This window comes from Syngnathus scovelli, chromosome 11 (assembly GCF_024217435.2).
Source record: "Syngnathus scovelli strain Florida chromosome 11, RoL_Ssco_1.2, whole genome shotgun sequence".
Classification (NCBI taxonomy): domain Eukaryota; kingdom Metazoa; phylum Chordata; class Actinopteri; order Syngnathiformes; family Syngnathidae; genus Syngnathus; species Syngnathus scovelli.
Genome location: NC_090857.1, coordinates 6641237 through 6668066, shown reverse-complemented (window position 1 = coordinate 6668066; position 26830 = coordinate 6641237). Strand labels below are relative to the sequence as shown.

Below are 26830 nucleotides of genomic sequence, written 5' to 3'. Positions count from 1 at the left end.
GTAGTGAGTCACTGTGGCTTCTCTCATGGAGGAAACTCCTTCCAACCAATTGCAAAGGGAAGGCAACAGAGGCCTTCCAGATCCCACTTTGAATGAAGAATCCAAAATGGCTGTTCTTGCCTTTTTTCTTAGAAAGTTAGTTTCCACTCGAACTGCAAGCTGTTCAATTCACCAAACTTTGGTCCAACCACACAAGTACTTGAAGTTCAATCCTACCATTGCAATGACCTCTATGACTCACAATTGACTTTTAAGCGTCTGCAAAAATTTTCCATCCATATCTCCCCTTCAACATGCCTGTCTTCGCTGTAACCTTGGTCTTTAAATGCAACCGAGCTTTGTTGACAGGAAATGCTATGAAAGAGGTAAGCTTGAGAATGACTTTAGGGGAGCCAAAGAAAGGCCATGTCACTTAATCCCTCACAAGCATCATTAGCCCACTATAGAGAGCCGGACAACCTAAGCGAGGCCCAGCAGGTCTCTGTGGGCGGCAACTGTCCTCCCTTTCCCTCCTTCGCTCTTCCCTACGAGTTGGGATCCATCCAGGGGAGGGTCCTCCTCTTGGTTTTCCTGGAAACAGGCCAAACTCTCCTGAAGCCACTCATACATTTCTCCAGTTACCTGCCAGTGAAAGTGATTTGGGTGGATGGGAGTGCTGGTAATGGTGGAGGACATTATACAGGCATGTAAGCGGATGGCAAGTTCAGACTCCATTCCCTTGAGCCCTCCAAGACATTAGTACTGTACTTGCTCTCTAGTCTGAATGGGCTCATTTGTCTTCAGACTGTAGTGATGGATTTGTGTGCGAGAGCAGGCGATCAGGGGCGGGGCTACAGCATGCTACAATGAGGCCTGAATACTACCTGTACTGTCCCAGGTGAACATCCTAAATGCTCGCTGTCCCCTCAGAGAGAAGACTGACCTCCTTTGTGGGTTAAAATGGGAGAAAGCATGGCCATGCTGCACAGCTACCTAGCTTGTAGTTGATTTCACACTTGAGTAATCAGGTAAAGAATGGGTGAACTGAAAAGAATGTGAAAAGCAGTCATATGACTGATGCTAATTCAAATGTTCTTAATTTGAATTGCTTTGTGTTCACGTGATTATGGAAACTGAATGGTTCATTTTAGGCTGTATTGTGCCTGGACACTGACCATTTTTGGTTGGCGCTGGGAGCCCGGTGAGCACAGCCAAGTGGATCATTATTATGTCGGCCAAGAATAGTCAGGGCAAAGTAGCGAGGCAGTTAATTATCGGCGATCATAAATGTTATTTTTAAATAAATTAATTGTAAAAACGAACCCGCGCTAACCAATTAAATCTAGCTACATTTATAAAAGCAAAACTCCAAACCAAATAGAAACTAAAAAAATGAAAATTTAAAAGCTATTCTAACCCTGTACATGTAATCAACTTTGTTCTTTTGAAAGTAGCAAACAGGTTGTACTCTAAACGTGGTCATAAGGCCATATTGTTCATCAAAAGGAAAAATGATGCAAGATCTTCAACCCATTTGACTTTTTCGAACTCATTTCTGACGTACGGAGAGATCGGTGGTGAGATTGGCTCTTCTGGCAGGTCAGGATGCGGTTGTTTCCTGTCAACAGAGGTCATCAGCGATTATCTGCTCTCAGCTCTTTGAGCGTCACTTTTTACTGTTGACATTTTTTCGATCACGACAATTTTATGTGAACCGATCTGAGAATTGCTCCAAAGCTTTCCATTGAAGGTGTCGATACTTATATTTTTTCTTCTCCCAGAAACCATGACATGGATTTCAAGGATGACGAGAAATTCATAGAAATACCAAATTTCTATGAATTTCTCGTCATCCTTGAAGTCCAAACGCTCTTTTTATGTATCTTCACGGTGACTGGTGACTTTTACGCTTGAGGCAGTAAAGAGCTTAGTCAGTGCTTTGTCATAGCTTAAGTAGAACTTCTGCTTTCTCACAGTGTCAATAAACAAAACGGCAGGAAAACATGCCTTTTGTTTGTATTCTCTCGATACTGTCCTCCATTGCTGCTTTAATATCCTTCTAGGGGTCTTTGGCAGGAGCGATGGTTTTTTTAAGTTAGGCCCAGGCAAAGGTCAACCCCCAAATTGCAACACACGCACAAAGACCTGCGTCTGAACCGCACTCCACTTCCTTTCATCTTCGCCGTCCCTCTCTCCCTAACTCAACTTAGTGAAAGGATGCCCGGGATACCTTTTGATTCCTCTAATTTAATTTGATGAAAAAACAAATACTCTGGGGGAGCGGGAGACAAGAAACGAGTGGGAGTTCTGCAGGGGGACACAAAGAGATGGAGCATTACATTTGGGGAAGGAGTTGTGGTGGCAGTGGGATTTGTTAAGAGCAAACTGGATGAGATGGGTGGGAGGTAGAAAGGGAGGTTGGGATTCAGAATGAGCCCAAACGTCCAGTTCCAGGTTGAGGTCGTAAACCTCTTTTGCTCTGATCTAGGTGGCCGCCAAGTTCACCCCGCCAATGCATCTGAGATCTTTGTACTTCATCTGTGCTGTGGAAGGCAGCTGATAGGACAGATAAGTAACATCCTATTTTATGGCTCTTTTGTGTCACATAATTCATGAGGTAAGTTTGCAAAGGGATGTCTTGTTCACTTTTATTTGTTGCTCTAGACAGACTTGCTGAATCACTACCATAAATTGTCATATTAAAATACTTAGTTGGCGAGAAAGTCAAGATGTGATTGCACATGCATACTGAAACTTGTATGGTGGCTTTTAAAAGAAAGATCACCCATACCAATGTTTTTGACGTTGTGATGCCATCAAAATGTTAATCATGAGTGGCTCGTTGGGCACCAGGTGGACATTAGCGAGTGGTTTGGGTCCTCTTTCTTCTTTGGTGAGCCTTGGTTGCTCAGAGGACATCCAATTTGCACCACTGTCATATGGTGTTCCACAGGGTTCCATTTTGGGGCCCCTTCTGCATTTACTGCCTCTTTTCCATCTCAAGATAGCTTGGTATTTCCTTTCACTGCAATGTAAATGCTAGTCAGAGCTTTGTCCAGCCAGGAAAAAAAAGGACACTTTCTCTTTAAGGCCACTTTTGTCCAATTGAATCTTATCAAGCCTGTGGGAAACCCCAGCAGAACAACCTCTGCAGCAGATGTGAGTCGGGTGGAGAGTTCAATGAGGGGTAATGGTCAACTTTTTGTTTAGACTCTTTAATCGGTCAGTTTGTCTCTCGAGTGTGCGAGGGCACACTAAACTCAATGACGATGACCTTTAATTGTCCCTAATCGAGCTCTCATTAATGGTTGGCTCTGCTCAAAATCTCTTCAGCCCATTATTTGACTGTAATCTTCCAAATGAGAGAGGAGGGGCGAGGGGGGGGGGGGGGTGGTGGGGGGATACTAACAAAAATAGAGAAGCAGAGAAGCGTTGCCAACTCAAAAGTACAAAAGAAAGCAATGAGGGAGAGTGGAAAAACATGAACAAAACAAACAACGAGAAAGAAAAAAGGATGACATGAGGGAGAAACAGTCGACGCCTGCTTCCTGGCAGCCTCAGCTGCGTGCACATCTGTGAGTAAACGGTCAGAGCAGACCCCCACGTGTTTGCTCAGGTCGCCTGATTGCCTTTCCTTCCTCTTCTCCATCCCGCTAAAGACCCGCTGTCCTTCCTCTCACTCCAATCACCCTCGCCAAGAAAGCCGGCAGCCAGCAAGGGGAGACACAGAGACTCCCGCTGAACTTTTCTCATGACTCAGTATTTGTCGGCGCAAATTGGAGTGTATAGTGTGCACTACCTGGGCTTTGCATATTCCAGCATGTGCTCATGTTTTTGGAGTCTGCCTAATGGTCCAGCCTGGGGCCCAGTTCCACAAAGACGCCTTCTCTTAACAACGCGCCATCATAGATTGACGAGGAGAATGACCAACCCATTTCCACGCTTTGGGGGTCACAGAGCTTCCCTTTGACACATAGGATATCACCTGTGATTTTAAGAATCAAGCCTTCTTCATTCTTTGTTTATCCACTTTGATGGGTTAGCGTCGAGAGAACTTGTTGTCTTGTGTATCACCTTCATTGAGGTTCATTTTATTCCCCCCCCCCCCCCTTCAGGAAGGACAATATATTTCAAGCCCCTCCAACTCTCCACTGAAAATTGAATGACTCAGCGGCAACAGTTTATTCAAACCGTTACTTCTCAATAAGTCCGCTAAAATAACACAAATGTGATTTGAGGTTTTGTGCAAAACCCCCCCAAAAATCCCAAATGATATCTTAGATCTAATAGTCTCTTTATATTCTGCCAATGAGAGCATGGCTGCCACCTACTGTAGTGGATGTGCAATTAAAATGTACTCTCTTATTGCAAAGAACAGGTTCCTTGGGGTCACCCCCCAAGGAGAGCTGTGCTGAAAAAGCAAGTTTAAAAAAAAAAAAAAGAGGCAGACCACATTTAAGAAAGCGGTGATATATCTTTTAAGTATTAAACTTTATTTTCGTCACTTTTTGTGAGATGGAAAAATGATAAAAACGTACAGCTCGGGGGAATTTTTATCTATAGGTCAGTGTTTTCCTTTTGCGTCATCAGCATGAAATCAAACTCAAAACACTTTCCAATATGTCTTTGACAAAAGCTTAAAGAGTGAAAATAAATTATCGTAGCAATAATTATAACATCAAATATAACAACCATAATAGCAATTAAGCATTTATAAACACTCTATTTACTGTCTTGTATTCCCCATGAAAGGCCATTATTAAAAAGGAGTGTGTTGGTGCACAATCCAGCATGTGACGAGAGCACAGCTTTGTGTGTTTGGCCATGTTGCCGCTTATGTCCAGCCAGGCCTTCATTTCCAGCACTGAAGCGTCAAGAGGGAGCGCATATAAGGAGATGGGGGGGGGACAACTTTTGGAGCCCTCCGTCGATGACTGAGGAGAGGCGAGTACCACAGTGAGCGGAAAGAACGACAAGCGAGAAGACGCAAAGCTCCTCACAGAGTCCCGCTCCTTGTGGTTTTCCGACTAAACTGCAGTTATCAAGTCCGACTGAGCGCCGCTCGGGTCCGACCGCTGTAAAAGTCTGCTCGGTTTGTGGCTTCTCGTGAGGGAGGGTGGGCCTTGACTGTTCGTGGCAACGCGGTGGCTCAAACAGAGAAAGAAGTTCAGTGGGGCTCTGCCCAAACCGGCGAGCGGTTGGTGTGGTGGGGGGGGCCGAATGAAGGGTGAATGGGCGTGGGTGTCGGCAGCATGTGTCCCGAGTGGCTGAAGGGGGTTAAGTGACCCATGTGGGTCATGTGGCTGGTGAGGCCGGGGGCAGCGCCAAAGGGAGAGGCCTTGTCCTGCATGCACTTGGTCAGCTCTTCGAAGCCGTCGCCGGATCGCTTGTTCCTCTTGGACTTGCTCGACATCTTGCGGTTACGCGTCTGGATGCCTTCTTTCTTCATCGTCAGAGGTCTGTTGACCTGCGGGGAGCGGCACATTAGCGCCACACGGCCCGGACAAAAAGAGCTGCACACGCGTCACGAATACCGCATTTTAATCGTGCTTTTTTTTTTTTTTTTACTTACAAATTTCTGGACCCCTGCATGTATTTTTTCAAGAAATCGGCTCGCATCGCTTTTCCTTTCAGCGCACTCAAATGCCTAATTCAAACCGATATGCTATAAATAATGAGCAGCTGTTTTGCATAAACTATAGTTGAATTAGAAGGTGAGTCAGGGGAGTGTTTGGCTTTTGTTTAATTCAAAAGCAAACAGTGGTCTTGCTCAATTTGAATACATGAGGATGAGGGCCTGGCTGGATCTGAAAGGAGCAGCCTCAGACAAATCCTCGTCAATGTAACCGACGCCGTTAGACTGAATGACGGTCCCACCCCGCAGCCTCTCAGGGGAGGAACGCCCCCATTGAAACAACGATGGATTAATAATAAAAAAAAAGGAGGATGGCCAGTGGGTTCTGCTCGACAGGGCGAGCTGGCTTTGCTCCACGCTCACACTTTCTCCGCTCCTAAATCGATACAAGCTGTCCGCCCACTTGACCAGTTAACGACCCCCCCCTCCTCTCCCCTCCCCTCCCCTCCCGAACGGTGCACTGTGTATTTTTTGGGGGGGCTACTTACGTTGTGCAGTTTGAAGTAAAGGCCGCAGGCGTTGCACACTGGGTCTCCGTTCCCATTGCGCCTCCACAGGGTGGTGGTGGTGGTCTGGCAGTTAGCGCAGCAGGTGCCTGCACGTCGAGCGGCGGACTGCGGGAAAAGAGAAAATGCCTTCAATCATCAGTTCAAACATACTCACTTGTTGACGATGCAGCACAATGAATATTCCGGCTAGTCACAAATAAAAACCTTCCTGGCTTTTTTGTTGTTACAAAAAACAAAGTCTAATGAAATATAATGATTCATTTTGAAGGCTCGTAAAGTTTCTTTTAAATTAGATACGGCGCTAATTTTTGCAAGATTTATTTTTAGAAGCAGAAGAATGAAAAATGAATAATAGATCATTCCCATCACTGCAAAAAAAGTTAAATAAAAATTTCTAGGCAACAAATTTGAGTAAAATTCTTAGCTGGACAGTTCAACTTTTTTTTCTTGTGAAAATTGGCTTTCGCTTATTTTTAACAAAACAATAAGAAGTTGCGATTGAGGATTTGTCTGAAATAAGAAGTTGCAGAATTAATTGCGCCCTTTTATGTCCTCCAACTTAAAGATACAAGTATAAACATCCCAGCAAATTGTTTTGGAGAAAACAACTTGCTTACCTTGTGCTAACTAAAATTGTTGCCACCATGTCCATAATTTAAAAGTTATTCCAACTTGAATTGGTGTTTTAAGCCCCCATCAAAAAAAATTGTCAAGATATACAGGATTGGTACAAAAAAACTGTCACTGTCGAATATTCTTAGCATCTTATACTAAGCAAATATGCTGGAAAGCGAGCCACACAAAACCCGCAGCCCCCACCTGGCATTAGACTGCCGTGTCCATTGCAGATCAATTCTACACACATAATAAGAAACATTAACTTTACATGCAAGAACCCTGCGGGTGCTGTGTTAGAGAAGCATCCTTTTTTTTCCCCCTTTTTAAATCAAACCCAGGTGCGAGTATTTTTGTCCATGTACCAACCGACGGCATTCCGATTCATTCTTATGCGAAATAATACAATCACGTCAACATTTTAAGAAAGCCGAACATCCCGGTTGTGCACGCAGAATGATAAACACGAGAAGAGCATAAATCCGTGTATTTTCCAATCCTCGCCCCTCTCGGTCCATCTCTTCGGAGCGCATAAGCGGCTCCTCTAGTGTTGCGATAATCTCTTTACAGTATATGTCAGTCTGGCCAGAGAGAATGCAGCGTGCTGGGTGAAAGCGGAAACAGCCGGGAGCCTGACTTCCTTATCTGGGCCGGGCAGATATCCGGATAGGAAACAACTGGATGCCCCTTTGAACACGGCTCTGACAAACACTTGAGTTGGAAATGCAAAAAGCTGCAGCCGGCCCAATGGAAAATGGAATGGACTTTTTGACTAGGAAAGCTACCTCAAGGAATTTTGTCATCACAAAATGCCAGTGTTGGGGTGGGGGGGGGGGGGGAATTTGATGGAAACAATGTGCCGTACAGCTCATTTAATCAAGTTGGACACAGCCCACACGCTAATTTGTAACTTCAAGGCAACAAACTTTGATTAATATTTGACGTTGGTAATTTTGAGTTGTGAAAATCGCCTTTCCCGCATTTGACAAGAAAGAAAATGGAGTTTACGTTCTACTTACAGTTTACAATTGTGCCTTTTATTGTCCTCCCCAACTTAAAGATAAACAGGATAACCAATTCTGAAAATAGTTTGGAGCAAACAACTTGCTTGCTTTGTTGTGCTAGCCAAAAATGTTGTCTTAATAGTCAAAAAAAATTTTTTTAAAGCTGTTCCGACTTAAATTACAAACTAATCCAAGTTGGGTTTTTTACAGTGTATCATAATTAAAGGAAGGAATAAAATTAAAAAGCGGGCATTTTTTTTGTTTCATTATTAATTCAACATATTTTCCAGATCTGTTACTAATTACACATGATTACTTTCTAAATTCATTATCCGCCTTTTCAAATCCAGTAATAATCCTTTTCTGTGTTTTTCAAAATTACATTTGCCACAACATTGTGATAGCTCCACGGCCATGTGCGTACTGTCATTTACTCCAACGAAACGAAAGCAACATGGGCATCGCTATCAGTAACAGTATCAGAAGTAGCAGCAATAATGATAGCAGGAACAATAGCAATAGTAGCAGTATTGTAACGAGCCATGTAGGTGGATCATCAGGGGGTGAGAGGGACAAACAATTCCAGGAAGATGATAGGGAAAATATAACTTTCCTGCAATTGTGTCGACGGCATCTGCTTTTTGCTCATATTTGAGGTCCCTCGGACATGCAAGCGGGACTCACCAGTCTACGTTTGGGCTTGATGAGCGGTCGGTTCTGGCCGTTCATCTTGTGGTACAGTCCGCAGGCGTTGCACAGGTAGTGGCCGGTACCATCCCGCCGCCATAGTGGAGTGGACGTGGCACCACAATTTACACATTCACGGCCCTCTGCATATAATTCAAGAGGGGACAAGAAGAAATTTTATATAATTAAACATGTATCAATTGGGCAACCACACAATGGCGGCTGTTCACTGCTGATGACCTCAGCGGACCCAAGTGACCCAGAAGTCAGCCTGAGTCTTGTGACGTGTTCATATCACACTGCATATGTGTGTAATTAACTTAGTCATGGAGAGCGATGTAAACTTATGCAGGGAGGGGAAGCCCAGTCCGAATGTCAAGAGGTGTCAAGAACGAGAAAAATACAGCACAGGACTTCATCTGCCGAGGGGACTCCCGAGATAAGAAATGTTAGTACGTAAACGTGTTAATGGCCACTGTTGGAAGGAACTATTGTCTTTCGGTTAAACCTGACGCTAAACACGCTTTTCTCCTTTGCTCTCCTTCTCATATAGCAGTTGACTTCAAATGGCCTATTGCTCAACTGTTCTTCTAATTCAAGTATCCCCCTATCCCTAGAGTACGACCTCATTATTACTAATATAATACCAGCGACACCCATCGTCCCACCCTTTCGCTCCACAATGGAGCGAAAAACCTTGTTCCCTTTGAAATGCGCCACGGTCCTTTTTGTAGCTCCCCCGTCTACTTCTCGAGTCTTTCGCAAGTCCGGCGAGCCCATTAAGATGGGTCATTAGAGCTGGAAATATTCATCAGCAAGCGCTGACGTCTTACGCAACATTTAGTGTTGAAATTAAAAATGGGAAGATGAAAGCTGTGAAAAAAGGTAGACGGAGAGTTTTTTTTTTTTAGGCTAATTCAACAGGAAGCCACAGTAAAGTATACGTGTCGACAGCTGAAATGTCAGTGTGGCATTTTGTACAGCAGTCAATCAACATTTACCCGCACTGGACATCCACTTTAACTGATAAGCGCCTTTTAATGCCACCTCCGATGTGTTCCCGATTATGAGCTAGCTCCTATTAAAATGTCACAAGACAACATTTTTTACCTATAAAAGCTCACATCAGTCAGATGGTCTGAGTGGCAGCATCGCCTGAGAATGAGGGGGCACTTTTTGTTTTAAAAATCAAATAGTGACAAGTTAGATGATCACACAATAAATGTATAAAGCATTTATTGTGTGTTAATTTAGCTAATTGTGCAAATAAATGATCTGCTTGCTGCAAATAACATTTTGTAGCGTTCAGTAAACAAATGCATGTTCATCATGATTGTGTAATACAGAAAAGAAGATAACGCCGCTGCCCTGCTGCGGTCTTGCTCGACTCCGCGCTTTTTTTTTTTTTTTTTTTTTTTTTTTTTTTTTTTTGTAAGCACACAAACAGCGGGGCTCTGTCGCCTGTTCTTTGTTAGCATGGGGAGGCTGCGGGGAGGGGTGGAGGTCGTGATTTGTTCACTCGAAGGTATACAGGATATGGCAGGAGCCAGGGCGTCGTGACTCCTTAGTTTTTAAGTGCAATGGAGGGCACGTTAAAACCAAAACAAGCTCGTAGCACGACCAGCAAATATCTGCTCAAGTGTCACGTTCAAGACGTGCATTTTGTTACACAGCGCCTACTAATTGACCGCATTGTTGCAAAACGCATCAAGCTCTCAAGTGCAGGCTTGGAAATAATTTCGATTTTTTTTTTCTTTTAAATATTCCAATTTCATAAAATAGTGTCGAAATGTCTTCTGTTGAGATTTTGCGTTTTTGCCTGTGTGCATGCCTTAGTGGCGACATGATCCCGTTTGTTAACGCTGATACGCGTTGCCAAATTTAAAAAAATATCAGCATACTGAACACTCCATTATATGTTTTGTGTGTACATATTTAATTTGAAATTTTAACAATTAAACATCGAAAAAGATTAGCATTTTTTTTTCAGTTGCACGAGGTTCTGCGAGTGTGTGTCACTGAATTATATACTTGGTATTTTTGTCTCACTTTATTCCGTTTTAAAAGGTACTTTTCGAAGCAATATTCTTATTTATTTTTTACAATTTTTAACCGTGCACTGAAACTCAAAATTTGTGTTTTGGAAAACGAGCTGAATGTAATAAAGAGACTCACCTGAGCTCGACCGGGCTTTGCTTTTGCATTTCGTCGTGAAGCTGGACGACGAGCCAAGCAGGCTGCCGGGGTGGAAAAGACTGCCGCTGTACTCGTGGGGTGTATGCAGAGGGTAGGCCGGGTACGTGGGAATCGGGTGATGCGTGGCCGGGCCCTGGCCGTTCATGGACGCCAGGCCGCCGCGCAGAGGGCTGCAGCTCTCCATCTTCATGCCGTCCGTCAGCGACACTTGATACTTGAGGGACTCCTTCTCGTCCATTCGGGTCGACGTGGAGGTGGGCGATGTGGGCCCGGGGTCCGGGGACACGTCTTTCGGCGGGGTGGGGGGGAAACTGTAGAGATGCGGGCTGGAGTGGGTGGCCGAAGTGAGCGAAGACACCGGAGCAGTGCCGGTGTTGCTGCTACAAGGATAGCCGGAGCTGGTGGGGTGCAGGCTGGGTTTGCTGAAGTGGCCCACCGCCCATGCGTTATGGTGGTGCGCGGCGGACAGGGCTGCCTTCCCGGGGTCCAGCCAAGGAATGCCAGGGCTGTGGATGAGGTGTGGTCGGCAGACCTGATTCCCAGTGAGGCGAGCTGAAATCGCAGACAGCTTACTCATATTTGTTGTTTGACGAAATGCGTCCAAACGAAATCTTAAAATACCCTCTGAATTATCACAATTAGCCAAAGTTAACAGTCAAAATGTCCCTGCGTCAGAATGATTGAAAGAAAATCGAATATTTCTCCTGCTACCAAATTATCGTGACATGCAGAAGACGCACACTCAGTGGAATAAAACACAAAATGCTCTTTTACGCGTTCGAAGCACAGCGCGTCTCCCCTTCAGGCCGGTATCTTTACATCGCGTGCACTTCTCGGAGTAACGATTGTTATTAGTAATTTTGCGGTTTTTATTTTATATCCGGGAAGTGCCTCTCTCTCTCTCTCCCCTCACAAACTCCTGCCCCAGCACAGAGGGGTTAAATGACACACTTCCCTTTCCTCCTGCTGTCATAGAAATTCCTTTTATGTTGCTGAATATACACGCAAATGTCACCGCCGACTTTTGGGCCGAATTGCTTACACACATGATTTATTATTCGGTATTTTCCCCCCGCTATAGAATATTTTTTTAAAAGACAACCCTTAATAGCATCTCCTAAAAATACATTTTCTAAATATATTTTCTTCCGCATATTCCCCCAGGCATCTCTATAATTCCAAAAGTTGCGCATCTTACCGTGCGCTTGGCTGTAGGTGACCCTGGCCCGAGAGTTGGTGTAGTAGGGGTTCCCCTGAGAGTCCAAGTGATTCAGAAACATGTCTACTTCTTCTTGTGGCAGCAAAGGCGCCATGGGCTCCATGTAGTTGTGGCTCAGGCCGTGATGGTGCGAGTCCGGGTGTTGGCCATTGAGTACGGCATGATGGTGCGCCATCCACCGGGACTGATCTGCCGCTGCGACCTCCATGGCTGAGACGCTAGATTGCCGTCCACTGAAAGTTTAATCCTCCTGATAAATATTGTTTGCGTCCACTGTGAAAGTCTTGAACGAGTTTATTCAATGCAGAAAAAAAAGAATCCTCAAACAATGCGGTCTTCCTTTTTCTCCAGCTCGACTACGTTTCACCTACCAAAAAAAAAAGAAATCACGTTATTAAAAATCAAAGCGCACAAAAATAAATGGCTAACGATGGAACAGAAGATGCATTACGCGCTTGTAGATTCAGACAGAAAATGAGCGCCGTTTTCCCCTTTCGAAAATGAAACGACAAATATCTCTTGCGTCTCTCTAACCTGTTGCAGTTTTCGATCAGCTGACTGCAGTTTGGACTTGTCAGCCTCCTGATCCGCGCACCGCTCGGGATCATTAATGAGATGTGGCGCGGACTGATGCGGCTGGCGCCAGTAAATTCCCATATCAAGCCGCACGGGGGCGGGGCTTTGTGCTGCGGCCCAATCGTGAGACTCACTGCCGCAATTGGCTCGCAGCATCCAGGCTGCTCTCTGCCTTTTCTTTCTTTCTTTCTTTCTTTCTCGATGCCAATGAAAGACTTCTCAATCAGCAGCGTAATATCTCCAGTCTCTCGGCAAGCTTCACAATGAGGACGCAATCGGCCGCCGATAATCGTTTTTTAGCGCTTTAAAGACGCACATTCAACAGCGCTCCCGCACAACCCGCTGATCCCTCTAATATGATTATTTAGAAAATGTAATTCCACGCAAATTCGACTCCATACCTTATTGAAGCCGTCAATGAACGCACCACTTAAAGGAATCTTGATAGATTTCACACCCACTTGCAGAAATCTAATCATGTCAATTGCTGAATGAGTCATACAAAGCGGGCGATAATTGTGCGTGTTGTTTTGGTATGCCGCTGTTATGCAAATGTTTAGCACCTCTAAAACCAATAAGAGGAGGAGTCGATTTATGACCCCACATTCTGGCCCATTGTTCGCAGCGTCTAATTGTCTTTAATTAGTAGCAGAGCATTCCACTTGTGAAAACAGAGGTTTTTTTTTTTTTTTTGTCTGGGGGCGACTGGGCTATCAAACACCGTTTGCATACTAATGGCGTCCTTTTCTCTGCGTCTGGCACCAGGGATGGGCGCAAGGTTTCACCTATATGCTGATCATCGAAGTGTCTCCATAAGGGCCCCATTCAAAACACTCCAAACAAATGAAACAAACGATTTAAGGGGCTGCCTGTTTTTACCCACACTAATCAAATGCACGTTATAGTGGAAAGAAACAAAAAACAGTATGCACCGCAATGTCTGCATCTCGTATCATTTGTTTTTCTATGTATTTCATTAAAGTGGCGGGACATTTGATTGACGGAATAATTTGGAAGGTCGTATAGAATGGCTCGCGCCACGCTGACGCCGGAGTTTGACGTCACGTGATCACGCAGCATGGGACTGGGGGGATGATTGTGATACTTTGACAAATTCTTCAGGTAAAAGACCCCCTTTTTTCCCTAACGACCGTGCAACAATCAGCGTGTCTGTGTGTGTGTCAGTCAGCACACAGTCCTTAAATCACTGGCATGTTGCCAGAGGGAGGTAGTTGATGAGCTCAGCCCTAAGAGCTTGTCAACCCCTAAAAACCAACAAATTAGTATAGAATAGTGACCACCTGAATAACTCACATTCCACCGGGCCAGGCCACACTGACAGGTGGAGTGAGGAGCCGGCGTGTTTAAATGCACTCCCGCTTCTAAACGAGTGAATTATAATGCTCTGCTTGCCGGGAAGAAAGAGCCGCAGCACTCTCCATGTCTTAAATGAGGCCTTCCAGGGAGGGAGCGTCAGACATGCTGCTGCATTCCCATTGTCGTTGTCATGTTTGCCAAATGGATTACTCAGCAGGATTTAGCCCTCTGTCATTTCTACCTTCATTAATCCCATTTGTATCTGCGCTAGAACAAAAGACGAGTTGAGGGTGAAGTGATTGTGAGGACGGGGGTCTTTGTCAAGGACATAGTAGCATTGTTTCACTGAGGGATGCTATCCTAAATAATGGCATGTTATGCAAGGGATTCAAAGTGTGTGTGTGCGTGTAACAACTGTATCGCCACAGCCACTAATGAACAACAAGATTATCATTCCCATCCACATTGGTATTATTATTAAATGGGATCGTCTTTATCTACCTGTTTGCTCCCATTGGGCACGGTCATCCATCATTATCCAGAGTGGAGATGTGTGACTGTTCAAAAGTGTGCACTCTTTGTGTGTGTGTTTAGCTAGGGGGGGGAGAAGAGCCATGTGGGGCTTGTGAAGATAAGCAGAGGCAGAGAGAGAGGAGAATGACACAGAGCAGCTGAAGCATTATTGTCCCCTTTCCTCACGCCTAATTAGATGGAGCCGGGGCACCCAGGGGCTTTGGAGCCACCAGCACCCAGTCACAAGAGCCTCTATCTGCCGTGAATGAGGTCTGGGTGGTGCTATGAGGAATCTGTCAGCTCACCGTCATACTATTACTAGTTCCGAATGCATTGAACTTGAAATACCTTTGGAGAGCGAGCTTCTTGTCATTTTTCGCTTTTTTCTTTCTTTTCACGGACTTGTCAGGTTGAGGCATTCTACAAGCGTGCAGACAGTAGGAGTGACAACATGCTGTTATTCTCCCCACAGCCTCTCATGTTCTACTCATGAAAGCTGGCCACAGCACTCGTTATGCAATGTGAAGCGTAACAATTGGAGATTTTGTCGTCATTAATATCTGGATGATGATACAGTCATCCCTTTCATGATGACTATTTTTGGTTTGAGCAAAGCCTGAGGCAACATGTGTCTACACTATTATTATGATTTATAGTGTTATTTTTATTCTGGGAAGTATAATGTATACATTATTACACGATCCACAAATAACATACAGTACAGTACTTTATATTTTGATATTTAAAGTACAATCATGTATATATATATAATTGTACTATAAATTTATTTATTTATTTGTATATACATACGAAGCAAAAATATCAAACAGGGTAAACGTTTTATTTGATCATAAATTTATAAAAAGACTATAAACGCCGAAATGGCCCCACAACGAGACAGACTCACCCACTCACTGCTTCAGGCTCTTCTCTCCGTCATATGTCATCAAAAAGAAACAAACTCGCCATCTTACTGGGAGACGTTTCTTTCCAAGAGCTGCACCGGACGAAACGTAATTGTAGCTTTGAATTGAATCGGCTGCGAAGTAGTGGTGTTTACGTGCGTAAATATACATGCATGCGGCTAGTGCGAGTGTGAAATCGAGACAGTGTGTGGTGTGTGCTCGGTCTGGCGCTCTTCTGTGCACGCTGGCTTTGCAGGCTCAATAATAGCAGCACAAACTTGTGCGTCCATACAATTAGGTAGGCTCACTTGTGCAAGGCAGCAGCATTCGGCATCCTTTTTAGAAAAAAAAAAATGCAGGCAGTGAAGGGAACATCCTCTCGACCTCCACCTGACAGCTTTGCATCTTCAGTTTCACTTGCAGTCATCTGAAAAGGGAAGCAATGTGTCATTTAAAGGGATACTCACGCGCCGACTAGTTGCCTATAAATAAAAACGTTCAGCTTTGATCGCTTTACTAATCAATATGTTTGGCTAAGAAATGTGCCGATAGCCGAGGCTGGAATGGAGGAATTCATTGCAATCCGAAGGTGTGACAGATTTTTGTATTTAGATCTCGCGAGAATGTGCGAGTTAGTGGTCGTGTTGATTCGCTACTGACACATCATCAGGTGCGTTTTGGGATTAAAAATAATAATAATTTAAATCCCGCACTGAATTAATCCGACAGATAACTTTGTAACGACTTCGTCCTCCTCCTGAGAATGTGAACTTGTGTCTCTTTTGCTTTGTTTTATTTTTTTCAAAGTAATGTATCTGTTACCTTTTTTTCCTCATTATTTTTATTATATTATTATGTTTGCTTACAATTTCGGAATACACACAATGATCAAGGTTGTTTACTCACGACAAATTCTTTCTCCACCAGCAACGCAGGCAGAACAATTGGCGCAGTGCAACCAATTTTTGTGACATTTTTGTTTCGTGGTGTACGCGACGCAATTTTTAAAAGTAAAATAACTTTACTCAATTGTATATTTCTGAACTCAACGAAGCCAATTACGTCCTAATGGTGGTCGTTCAAATTATGGACAAAAGTCATATTTTGACTGAACAGACTGTCTTGACAAACTTTTAAATCTTAAATGTAAAGGAACTCCCCCTCCCACACATAAGAAAAACCCACAAAATTGTATCATGTTTATTATTTTTGGGGTGAAAATAAAATGATGTTGCCATTTTTGGTTAGAGATCCCCCCGCCGTGTTAAATAAGAAAGACGGTTGTCCCTCCCTCCTCGTGTGTGTGTGTGTTTTATATGCCACAGCATCTCCCAACTTTTGTAAAACATGCAAAGCCCCTCAAATCTCCTGCACGCGACCTGCGCTCGTGCGCGTCGCTGATGCAGGGCAGGTGCAAAAAGAGGAGCCATGCAGGCAGCCCCGCAAGCCTCGCGAGCCCTTCATGCCGGGTTTGTGCTCCCCAGAGTGCACACGCTCACAAAACAGGCGAAAGAAAGGCTGAAAGGCTCAGACAGAAAAGGGAACAAAAAAATAAATGTGAGTTTCGATTGAATTAAATGCTTTTGTTTCTGGGTTTAAACTCACCATGCAGAGCAATGATCCGAGAGCTCATAATTTACATATAATAACAAATTAATAATAATAATAACAATAATAATAATAATAATAATTCTGTGCGTGTGCGCCTCTTTCCTTCTGAGATGACTCAAATAGTATATGCACTGCGTCAGATGCCAGGGTTCTTCTTCTTCTTCTTCTTCCCCTCCTTCTGATTATTACCACGGGTAATATTTCATGGGCACCACGCAATCTTTGTTCCCTGTGAAGATAATAAATGGCCTAATCGTTATCAGCAAACTGCTGGGGGTGTCAGCACCGACCGAGGCTGGAAGCGGGGGTCCAAAGTGCCGCTGAATAAATTGGTGTTCCTTATCTCTCGCTCCCAGATTATCGCCGCCTTTTCAAACTTGCACAACAAATACATTGAATGCATCTAATGCATCATTTGTGTGCGGGGGGAGATCGTGTAGGTCGATAGAGACAGATAGGCGCAGAGAATGAGAAATATTTACACGGATGCGAGCTGTGCAGCCAATATAAGCTGCATTTGGCGTTTATTGGCCGGGTCATCTGTACACACACACTTAACATATCAATACAAGCTATATTAAATATACATCACGGTGATATGATGCCTATCTCTCTGATTAGTCCCATCTCGGTTTTTGAATTTCGGTTCACCTTTTCACTCTGCGTGCGTGTTTGGAGGCACAAAATCCCTCCAAAATGAGATGTATGAGCTAGGCTATATTTTAATTATAACTGCACGACTAGGCTATTTATGAAAGTTATCGCCCTTGAAAATATTTACTTTGGTCAGTTGATCTATTTTCCATTCCGCGTGTCATCACACACTGTCTGCTTCAATTTACTCCTCTACCAAATCCTTTAATTGATGTCAGGCGCTCAATGAGCTGTGTGTAGGACACTCCCATTCACCTTACTCAAATGTGATCTTTTCCCTCTACACTACGTTTAAAATCGTATAAAATGCTTCCTGGGAACCAAACACTCTGCGTTCATAATATAGCATGAGATGTAATGCACTATTTATGAGTGACACTTATGAAAAAAGATTTTTTTTTTTTTTTGCCTTCAACATACACACGGCGCATGCACACACTCGCGCACACACCTTTTAATACCGTGGCATCTCCAGCAGCCCCGGTGGTGCGCTGATGGTCTCCTAGACAACCGAGATAACGGTGCAGCAGTTTTCCATATCGGCCCTGGAGTCTATTATAGCGCGGGATTAGCTTTTCCGAAAAGGTCAGACGCAAAGTCACCAAACCTGCTTTTTTCCCCCTCCCCTCCCCTCTTTTCGCTACATGGCCCCAGCGCAAACCTACATTTATAAACATTGCATGTGCGTTTCATTTTATTTGATGAAATTAGACTAAAAGTGCCGCGCGTGTCCGTGGACTTGAAAGTTGACAGAGCAGAAAGAGGAGCCCGTTGATATTCCAGCTCAAGCGCCCAACCCACTGCTGGAGCAAATGCACTGTTATGTAGCGACCTCTAGCGTGGAAAGGACGCAACAGCACCCGTGAAGAGCAGCCAAGTGTGAGATTGATTCCAGTGCACTTTATGCAAAGATGTCCATGAGGGATCAAGCCATTTAGGGCCCATAACAATGAAGCGCGCCCCAAAATGGGTGTGCGACCATTGCACAGCTGGAATGTTCCATCTGGGATTCCCGGTGGCTGCACGGGAAGTTAAAGGAGCTCTGACAGGAAGTGTGTTCTCATAGTGGGTCAGCATTTGGGCGGCGAGAGAGGGAGCGAGATGTTTCCTGTTGGCGCTCGCCACATGTTTAGACGCCTCGCTCGCAGTCTTATTGCCCTTTTGCTTTTTCAGGTCACTCGATAGCTCAACCTGACAACCTTCTAGGTGCTCCGCGGTGATTCTGCACAGGATTAGAAGAGTGATATTCAAAGAAAGTGTTAACCTGGTTCTCCTCCAAGAATGGATGGAATGATATGCTCGAATTTATTTCTAAAACCCATTTATCATGTTGTAAATTATATTTACTATTCTTAATGGGCCACCATTTTCTTTTGTGCTCTCTCACATCACGTCTGTGTAGATTGTTAGTCATCCGGTTCAGTCAGCAGTTTATTTGCAAACAACAATTCCGGAACTAACAGTCTTTGACAACGCCTGTACAAAAAAAAAAAAAGTGCCGTACCCCGTTTGAGATGATACATCGATGTGTGGTGTTTGACCGCTAAGTTTTTGTGCAACTTTTGTATTAATCCTACACACGGAGGAGTGTTGCGTCACAGGATGCAGATGTGGCCACATAAAGTGAAACTTGCGGCGCCATCAAAGTAGTTAGTGTCAGTTTGATGGACTCCCGATCCACAGGCTGCAAACGTTGCTTCATGCAAGAAAAATGAAGCGGAAGGGATTTATAGGAGAAGGCTAGATCCAAAGCGGAGATGTGATGGCGAGATATGTGGATTGCGAGAGGAAAAATCTCTTTGTCTCGGGTGAGCTCGGTGGACAATCAAAGTTTCCTATCAGCTGTGGAGTAGGGGAAATTGGCTGCCCTGGGAAGGAGAGGGCCACTCTCACAGCTAATGGGAAGTGCCCCTGTCACTAGACTCAGGTCCGATAGAGAAAGTAGGAAATGTGTCTGTTTGCGCGTGTGTGCGCGTGTGTACGTTCGCCAACATCGAGCAGCCCGACAGGCTCTGCCAGTGTCATGCGATCCAAGACGATACAGCATCTAAAGTAGGGTTTCATCTGCCGCTTATCCGCTGCACCGAGGGACTTCTATGAGCCGCGCTGCCTTGTTTTTTCGGCCAAACTTGCCCTGAGAGGCATGACCGTGGCTGCTTTGATGGAGCGCCATGTGGCAGAGATCAGCGGGTCTTAGTGGGAGTTGTGGACAGTTGCAAACAAGGGCGACAAGGGAAGAGGATTACTGTCTGGTCCATACAAATCCACACCGAGAGAGAGGTTGACACGGACTTGCGTGCGGATAGGCCCAGCTCGGGGTAGAAGTGTGTAAACATCCGCTTCTGGGGGCAAGATGGCAGCAGGCTTTCGATGCTTGTCTCGCTCGCCTCCCTTCTCGGCCTCCTCCGAGCTAGACAAGAATGCATCTCTCCGCACCCGAAGGCTCAAGCCTCGGCTTGAAAGTCCCATCTCTATCTCTACGCTCCTTCCTCGCGTCTGTCAGGGGCGTCTGTCAGCCTCGTTCAGCTGGGGATGAGGGCCACAGACGCCGCCATTGTCCTCCACCCTCGCTCTGGCCACCTCGCGGGCGGATCACACCCGCCACCTGCGACGGAGGCCGGTACCTGAGGGGGCGGGGCTTTTCGGCCATCGCTGACCTCTCATCCCGGCGGCCTGTCACTGTGGAATGTGAGGAAAGGCCTTCGTTTTAAGATGAGCCAGGCGGACTCAACACAGCCTAGGTGTGCTGGAGGGCAAGGTTGTAGGTTCACATTTCCCCTCTTCGTTGACATCCTTTTATGCCGGAGCGAGTTGGATTGAATGAGTGCGTGATAGCTAGCGTGTGTGCACATAATAACACGGTGACAGTGAGGGTGGCGGCTCTGTCTGGGTGATTTATGAGAGCGTGCCGCCAAGGGTCTTCTGAGCAGGATATTGTTCCCTGACTGGTGACTTCTGCCGCTTGCTTTTCTTTGTGCATCTCGGTGAGCTCGTGGGCATTTTCTCAGAGCCAGGGAGATTAAGAAGGAAGTAGCTGCAGGTGATCCCCCCCCACCCCCACCCGTGTAATCAATCACCACCACGTCACAGCGGCCAAAACCTTGCGAATTACCCGCTTCAGCTGCAATGTAGTTTGACTCCAGAGTTGCCTTTATTTTTTTGCATATTCATTATTTCTGGCAGATAAAGAAAGAGCGCACTCTGCATCATTACTCCCCTTCAGGAAAGGAAGATAATAATCAGCTTCATGCATGCGGGTACCTTCCAGCTCAACCACATGGGCCAAGTCGTCCCGCACCTTGCACTAACCCCCTCATCCACCTCAAACACGCGTACGCCACATCAGGATACAGTGCTGCACATGAATTCCGGTTTAAACAGAATTTTGCTCGACTGACGCCAACAGATAAACCGCACTTCTTCTGTGACCAGTAATCACATCCTGGACCAGAGAACTTGACTGGAAGTGAAAAAAATGCTAAAGGGCCTAGAATCATCACGAGGCTGAGCGAAGAAGCGAGGGCCTCACCGTCAATAATGTCAGGTGAAAGGCAGCAGTCAAGCAGGGAGTCACCGTGGTATTAAATTTTGAGGCTTTAATGTGCGGCTTTTGATATCTACTTATCAAAGTCTCGACTTCTGACTCAGCATCTGTGCCAGGCTCGAGTAAAAATATAAGACTGGAAAAAAGGGCCCACGTTGAGTAAAAGTTAGATGACCTTTAAGAGCTACTTTTAAGTGGATTGTTTCATATTTAACAAAAGACAATGTGGTCACGTGTTGTTGCCAATGTGAAGCCGAGGGCACAGTTGAAATGTTAATTTAAGTCACCAGAGCAGGAGTGGCCAAAATGAATGAAAAGTGAAGAATTTCTGTTTAATTCTCATCTCATAAGCACAACATTTATCAGAATGTCGTGTTTTGACTATAGTATGAGCAAGTTATTGAAAACAAATCATTTAATTCCCTTTACATTCAATGCTTACAAATTTTGTCCTGCTTTTGAAATCTGACTGCGCAAGGCCACTGCAAGTTCTCACCACTATTTAAAATGACTTTTAAATTGTGAAAAGTAATAAAGTCATCGATCAACAAATAGCCTAAGTTTGACATTTTTAATCGTCATCTTGGTCCAATTTGGCACTCGGTCTCAGTTAGACACATTTTGCAGCCTGTCTTTGATGGATGCCCTTGTTTCTATAATAACAGTGATACTGAAGGCTGTAGATAAATTCCATTCATCTATTATTCAAACATGTATTTTCAGTGACACGGATCATTTCTCATGGCGATCCTAATGATTAGTTTGGTTGAACGTCTTTTGAATTCCTTTTAATCATCGCTGGCACCCGCTCATAAGTTGTGAGGCCAGCAGTTAAGTCAGAGCGGCCCGATAGCATCGGCGCATTGCAGCAAGCAGACGTGAGCGCGGTGTTCTGTCGGACAATCCCCTTCGCCGGTGCGCGTGCGTTCCGCCGGCCCTCCTGCTGTGAGAATGAGCATGCCCCGTCTACCGCTAGAGCATAAAATCCACTGGAGCGCAAACAAAATGCCATTGTGTGGCCTTTCGGCGGCACCGAGCATCGGCGCGAACGGACATTGTCTTTGCTTTCCCCTGCCGTGTACTTTCAGAATGATTATTGTATGCGCATACAATGTTAACATTAGTATTGTGAGGGGAAGGGGGCCTGTTATTATGGAGCAGGAAATGACCTGCCGGGACCCATGATGACCTCAGAGGGAAAGCAGTGACCTCAGACTGACCTCCGTGGGCTTACTAGGTGCTGTACTCTGCTACGCTATTAGAACAATGCGCTGGAAATCCCCTCTGGTGTTGTAAAGTGTGCTCTTACACATCCTGTTTATTATTCTAAAGCTTATTTTCATTCAATCACTGCCTTGATTAGTATGTCGAAATGAAATGCGACACACTTGTGTCAAGAGGGACACAAACCCAACACAAGGGCGCCCCCCAGTGGCCAAGACTTTAGTAGTTTCTGTTAAACACATCTCAGTTCTGAGGTGAATCTGCTGAATCGCAAATTTGCATCCAGTCCTCATGCTTGTGGTTTTCTTCAGGTACTCTAGTTTCATCCTACATTACTATAACTGTCTATACTTGGCATAATGGACAAAATACACTTAAGAGTTTGGTTCTCCAATTTTTATTTGAAATTTGACAGCTTTACATTGTTTTCCATCCCCATGTCTTTTCTCACACAACTTAGTCTCACGTCTTTCTTAATCTCAGTGCACACAACACTTCTTACAAAATCAGTAAATGTAGAAAATGTGACAAAATTACAAACAAAAGTGACAAACATCCAAAAATCTGAGCCTCGATATTATCAGGGGAAAGTAGAAAAGAACAGCGCAAACTGAATACAATTGGCAATGATAAGTAACTAAACCACACCTAACCGCTTGAAAAAATTCATGTATGTGTGCAAAGACATGAGTGATTGACTTGAGCACTTGTTATTCATCTTGCAAAATGATAAACCTAAAGCAGAAAAACAAAAGTCGAGATTCAAACTTAGGGGACATGTAAAGTCTGACATGTGACAAAGGGAGTATCGCTCAACAACCTGTGATTCAGTTAATCACAAGGCACGAGTGTTTGGATAAGCCCACATGATGTGAAAAGCACGTCTGTCACATTCATTGGGGTTGTCATACATAAAACATACTTGACTGCGTGACGAGCGTTGACGTCTCGCTTAGAGAGCATCCAGCAGACCGTCGATGCGGCTGATCAGATCTTGTCTCTTGAGGGACATGGTCTTGTCGTTCTCGATGTATGCCTCCTTCTTCACCTTGCCGGCAACCAGCCGCTCCGCCTCCTGGCTCGCGCGGCCCACCAGCTCCTTCACCTGGCCGTCCAGCTTCTGGACCTCCGCGACCTGGTGAAGAGATGCCCGTCACTCGACGTCCACGTTATTTAACCACGTTCCTGGGAACGCAAAAGCCTCGCACCTTGTCGGCCAAGTCGGAGCCTTCGGCCTTGAGGCGAGACTGCAGCGAGCTGATCTCGTTGGTGAGTGCGCGGTGGTCCGCCTCGAGGGTCTTCCGGCCGCTATTGAGCGCGCCCGTATCGCGACATTGCTTGTAGCGGTTGACCACCTCGTCCATGTGTCTGTACAGGCCCAGGCGCTTGTTAACCAGGGTCAGCACCTGCTCGGTGATGGACGCCACCTTCATGCGCACCTCGGCCGCAGGGTCCTGAAGGAGGAACACGGACGCATACGATTTGTACCTCATCAAAAGAGGTAAGCAGGCACAAATTGTTTCATTCTCAGGAACATACAGAACAATTCAATGTTCGTCCACTAGATGGAGCTGTTGCCATTTTCAGAATCGCTTGTGTTCAACTGAACACAATCGTTTGTTGGGCTTACTGGCTTAAGTGTTCCTACAGTGGTAACATAGTACCAATTTGTACAACATAACTCAGAATATGCCGGAATTTATCACTAATCTAGGCTGGGACAGGTCATATTTGTTTAAGGTGGAAAACAAACCTTTGTTATGGCAAAGTCCATCCGAACATAGATGATGACAGTGAAGAAGAGGATGTAGAAGGCTGCAAAGACCAACAGAGGCTCCTGCAGCATCAGGATCTTATTGAAGTTGTAGTGAACCTGTAAATAATCAAACACGAGCACGAGTCAGAACTTATTCAGTGACGGTTTTCAATATGGAAGCACTTTGAGACACCAATGCTAATCTAGTCACATAAATTGTATAGACCACAACCGAAAAGCTCTAAATGTTTAGTGAAAAAAATCCTTTCCAGGTAAAGGTGAAACCTGCTCAACAAACAAGAGCTGCCTCGAGTCAACCTTCAGTCAATCACCATGACTCGGATGAATGAGAATCTAAAGGATCCTTACCACAACATCTTGAATGTGCTGCTCCACCAGGTTGTTCTTGGTGGCGACCAGCACGGGGCGGCCGAAGGTATCAAGGTACGTGTAGTGCAGTTCGTTTGGCATGCGATTTATACTATATGGTGTATCCATCTGGATGTTTCTAGAGGAAACAGACGGTAAAATAAGACAAATAAGTAAGAATATATTTGTCAAATTCATCAATTCAAACGTTTGTTGCAGATACTCACTTGGCTCCCTCGGGCAGAATGATTTTCACAGTCATAGAGTCAATGACCTGGTCATCATAGACGTGGTCAACCAGTCTCATCTTCAGTGCGTACTGGTCACCTGAAATACAGGATGTTAGAAGCGCACAGTAATTAAGAAAAAGGCATTTATTATAATGCTGATGTTAATTGGCTTTGTTTCCAATCCACTCACCCAGAGTGTAGAGATACTCATAGCTGGGCAGGTTATAGCCAATCATGTAGTGGGTCTTCCAGCCCCCAAACAAAGGGAAGCGAGGCCTGATCTCCACCTCCACAGAATCATCTAGAATCTGCAGGTGGGAGGTGGAGATGTTCCCAATCTCATCCCTGTAGTAGACATCTTGTGCAGAGGCAGGAAGTATTGTCTGCAGAAGGGGAGCTCATTGTCACATCACAAATAGGAACAATTAAGCGCAAGCGCGTATACCTTGAAGGACTTGACGGACGAGATGCCGCTGTCAGACTGACGCTGGTAATCGTAGCGTGAAAACGGGCCCTTCAGGACGGCTCCGGTGTGCCTCACATCGATGGTTTCCTCCACAGCGATGTTGCCCCAGTGAGACACCTCAATGGTGCGAGTAATGCTACTGATAGTCAGGAAGGGTGTGTTGTTCTCAAAGTGGATCTTCATTGGATCCTAGACATGAAAGGACATGCACGGGTAGAACTTAGTGCCAGGTACCAGCACAGACTGTCACTGTGCGAATCATGAGCCGTACCTGGCTGAACTGGGGAATGTCCTCGTATGGGCCATATTCAATGACATCATCTGTCTTAGTGGGGTTGCCCAGTTTGGTGTAGCTCTCCACTGTTTTGGACGCCAGGCGAACGCGTGTCGTCTGGCTTCGAGTGGGGTACGGTGAATAGAAGTAGTGGTTGCCTTGAAAAATGACGAGCTGGCGCTCAGCTTGGGTGATGTCCGAGGGGAAGGGCTGGAGGACGTGGCTGAATGTCATTTCCACTTTGACTTTGACCTTACCGCCCACGACCAACTTGGATGGAAGAGTTACTTTGAAAAACTCCCCACTGTAAAAGAAGGTTACGCAAATGACGGAGTACATCAACAAGTGCTTCTGCTAAAAATGGATGAGAATGGTGCTTTACGTTAAGCCGTTGATTTTGGTTTCCTCGATTTTAAGTTGGCCATCATCCTCTTCATCACCTTGCACCTGAAAAGACAGGTTGATTTTTAACTAAGAGCACATTAATCGTTTGCATAGCGTTTTTCGTTCTCACTGTTGGGTGTTTGTGGTGGAAAACAAGGAGGCAATTTTTCCGAGGAAGCCCTTGGATTCATTCATTCCAAAAACATCCCAGTACCTTGCGAGTTTGAACACGTCTGAAATGTCAGTAAGACCTAAACATTAAAACTCGTAGATTATTCAAGGTGTCGCTCACGACTTTGTTCGTATTGAGTTGTTTAAGTCTAAAAAAACACGTTTAAAGGCTATGAAAGTGGGCGGTTCCTCTGCGCGCTCGTAGCCGGAAGTGTGCTGCTCAGAGCATACGTGTCATTCAGTCGCTAAAGCAAATGTGCACCCCTAAGGAAGTCAACCAATTAATATACTGCAATTAAAACAAAAACTACTCTAAACAACTCATCGTTTCATAACAATCCTGACAACGTAATTAACAAACTATAATAGCCATGGACAACTTATTAGCAACGATTAGCAGTCAAACCTATCGGGCCACTGGTATTTATTAGCATAGTTTTGATGCAATTTTTTTGAAGAATAGAGAATGTGACAAAACTGTACAAGCAGATCATAAACGTGCAAACGTTTGACTAAAAATATTTGCCTGAGGTATGAGAGGGTAATAACAGTCGCGTGTCTCCTGCACAAAATAGCCAGTGTGCTAACCGCTAACAAGAGCCCGTTGCAGCGTGGTAATGTGCTCATTTTCAACTCACCGAGGCTCCCATGTATGCCAAATGTGGGAAAAGCTCCGGATCCACCGTCAATATAAAGCTAGATACGTCGTAGCGTGCGAAATTAGACAGGGTAATGTCCGCGGTGATCTTAGCCAAATGAGTGCTCAGGTCCACAGTCCTCCTGACTTCGTCGTTCACCAAAGTGGCCGAACACAGCGCGCCGGCCATGAGCAGGAGGAAAGGGCCGATCAGGGACATGTTTGCGGAGGTGCAAGCGACGAATAACGAAAAGAGAGCGCTCGGTTAGAGGTGAACAACGTAGAAAGGCCGTCAAACCGCGCCGTTCCTACTGCATGAGAAGAGATGACGCTTCATTCATACGAACGTCATTAC

The 26830-nt window shown here is 45.1% G+C and overlaps 2 protein-coding genes and 1 long non-coding RNA gene across 4 annotated transcripts; 1 reads left to right on the top strand and 2 right to left on the bottom strand.

Moving 5' to 3' along the window:
- Positions 1-4451: 4451 nt before the first annotated feature.
- On the bottom strand, positions 4452-12484 carry gata2a (GATA binding protein 2a). 2 transcript variants are annotated; one of them, XM_049733712.2, is made up of 6 exons: positions 12379-12484; positions 11824-12211; positions 10606-11177; positions 8427-8585; positions 6103-6228; positions 4452-5446 (listed from the first exon to the last, which is right to left on the bottom strand). In XM_049733712.2, the coding sequence occupies exons 2-6, from the start codon at positions 12050-12052 to the stop codon at positions 5147-5149; spliced, it is 1386 nt and encodes a 461-aa protein (XP_049589669.1). In that variant the 5' UTR covers positions 12053-12211; positions 12379-12484; the 3' UTR covers positions 4452-5146. The 2 variants fall into 2 exon arrangements, with proteins under 2 accessions (XP_049589669.1, XP_049589670.1); XM_049733713.2 differs by having other exon boundaries at positions 8427-8572; positions 10605-11177; positions 11824-12483.
- A 10085-nt stretch (positions 12485-22569) lies between these two features.
- On the bottom strand, positions 22570-26826 carry rpn1 (ribophorin I). Its single transcript, XM_049732672.2, has 10 exons — positions 26477-26826; positions 25666-25730; positions 25281-25587; positions 24989-25198; positions 24734-24926; positions 24541-24640; positions 24314-24452; positions 23942-24061; positions 23397-23642; positions 22570-23323 (listed from the first exon to the last, which is right to left on the bottom strand). The coding sequence occupies exons 1-10, from the start codon at positions 26693-26695 to the stop codon at positions 23141-23143; spliced, it is 1782 nt and encodes a 593-aa protein (XP_049588629.1). The 5' UTR covers positions 26696-26826; the 3' UTR covers positions 22570-23140.
- Positions 23564-24415, top strand: LOC137840736 (uncharacterized). The gene is made up of 2 exons (XR_011087700.1): positions 23564-23689; positions 24217-24415. It is a non-coding gene; the product is annotated as an uncharacterized lncRNA (long non-coding RNA).
- Positions 26827-26830: the final 4 nt, after the last annotated feature.

Excerpts from the sequence above, each read along its gene's own strand:
- gata2a (XM_049733712.2), bottom strand. The coding sequence starts at position 12,052 with ATGGAGGTCGCAGCGGCAGATCAGTCCCGGTGGATGGCGCACCATCAT. Across the intron at positions 8,586-10,605 it reads GCAAAGCCCGGTCGAGCTCA|GAATTATATGCAGAGGGCCG; the intron begins GGTGAGTCTCTT and ends TTGTCCCCTCTT. Across the intron at positions 5,447-6,102 it reads TTTACTTCAAACTGCACAAC|GTCAACAGACCTCTGACGAT; the intron begins GTAAGTAGCCCC and ends CGCTCCCCGCAG.
- rpn1 (XM_049732672.2), bottom strand. The coding sequence starts at position 26,695 with ATGTCCCTGATCGGCCCTTTCCTCCTGCTCATGGCCGGCGCGCTGTGT. Across the intron at positions 25,731-26,476 it reads TGGCATACATGGGAGCCTCG|GTGCAAGGTGATGAAGAGGA; the intron begins GTGAGTTGAAAA and ends CTGTCTTTTCAG. Across the intron at positions 24,641-24,733 it reads TGAGTATCTCTACACTCTGG|GTGACCAGTACGCACTGAAG; the intron begins GTGAGTGGATTG and ends CCTGTATTTCAG.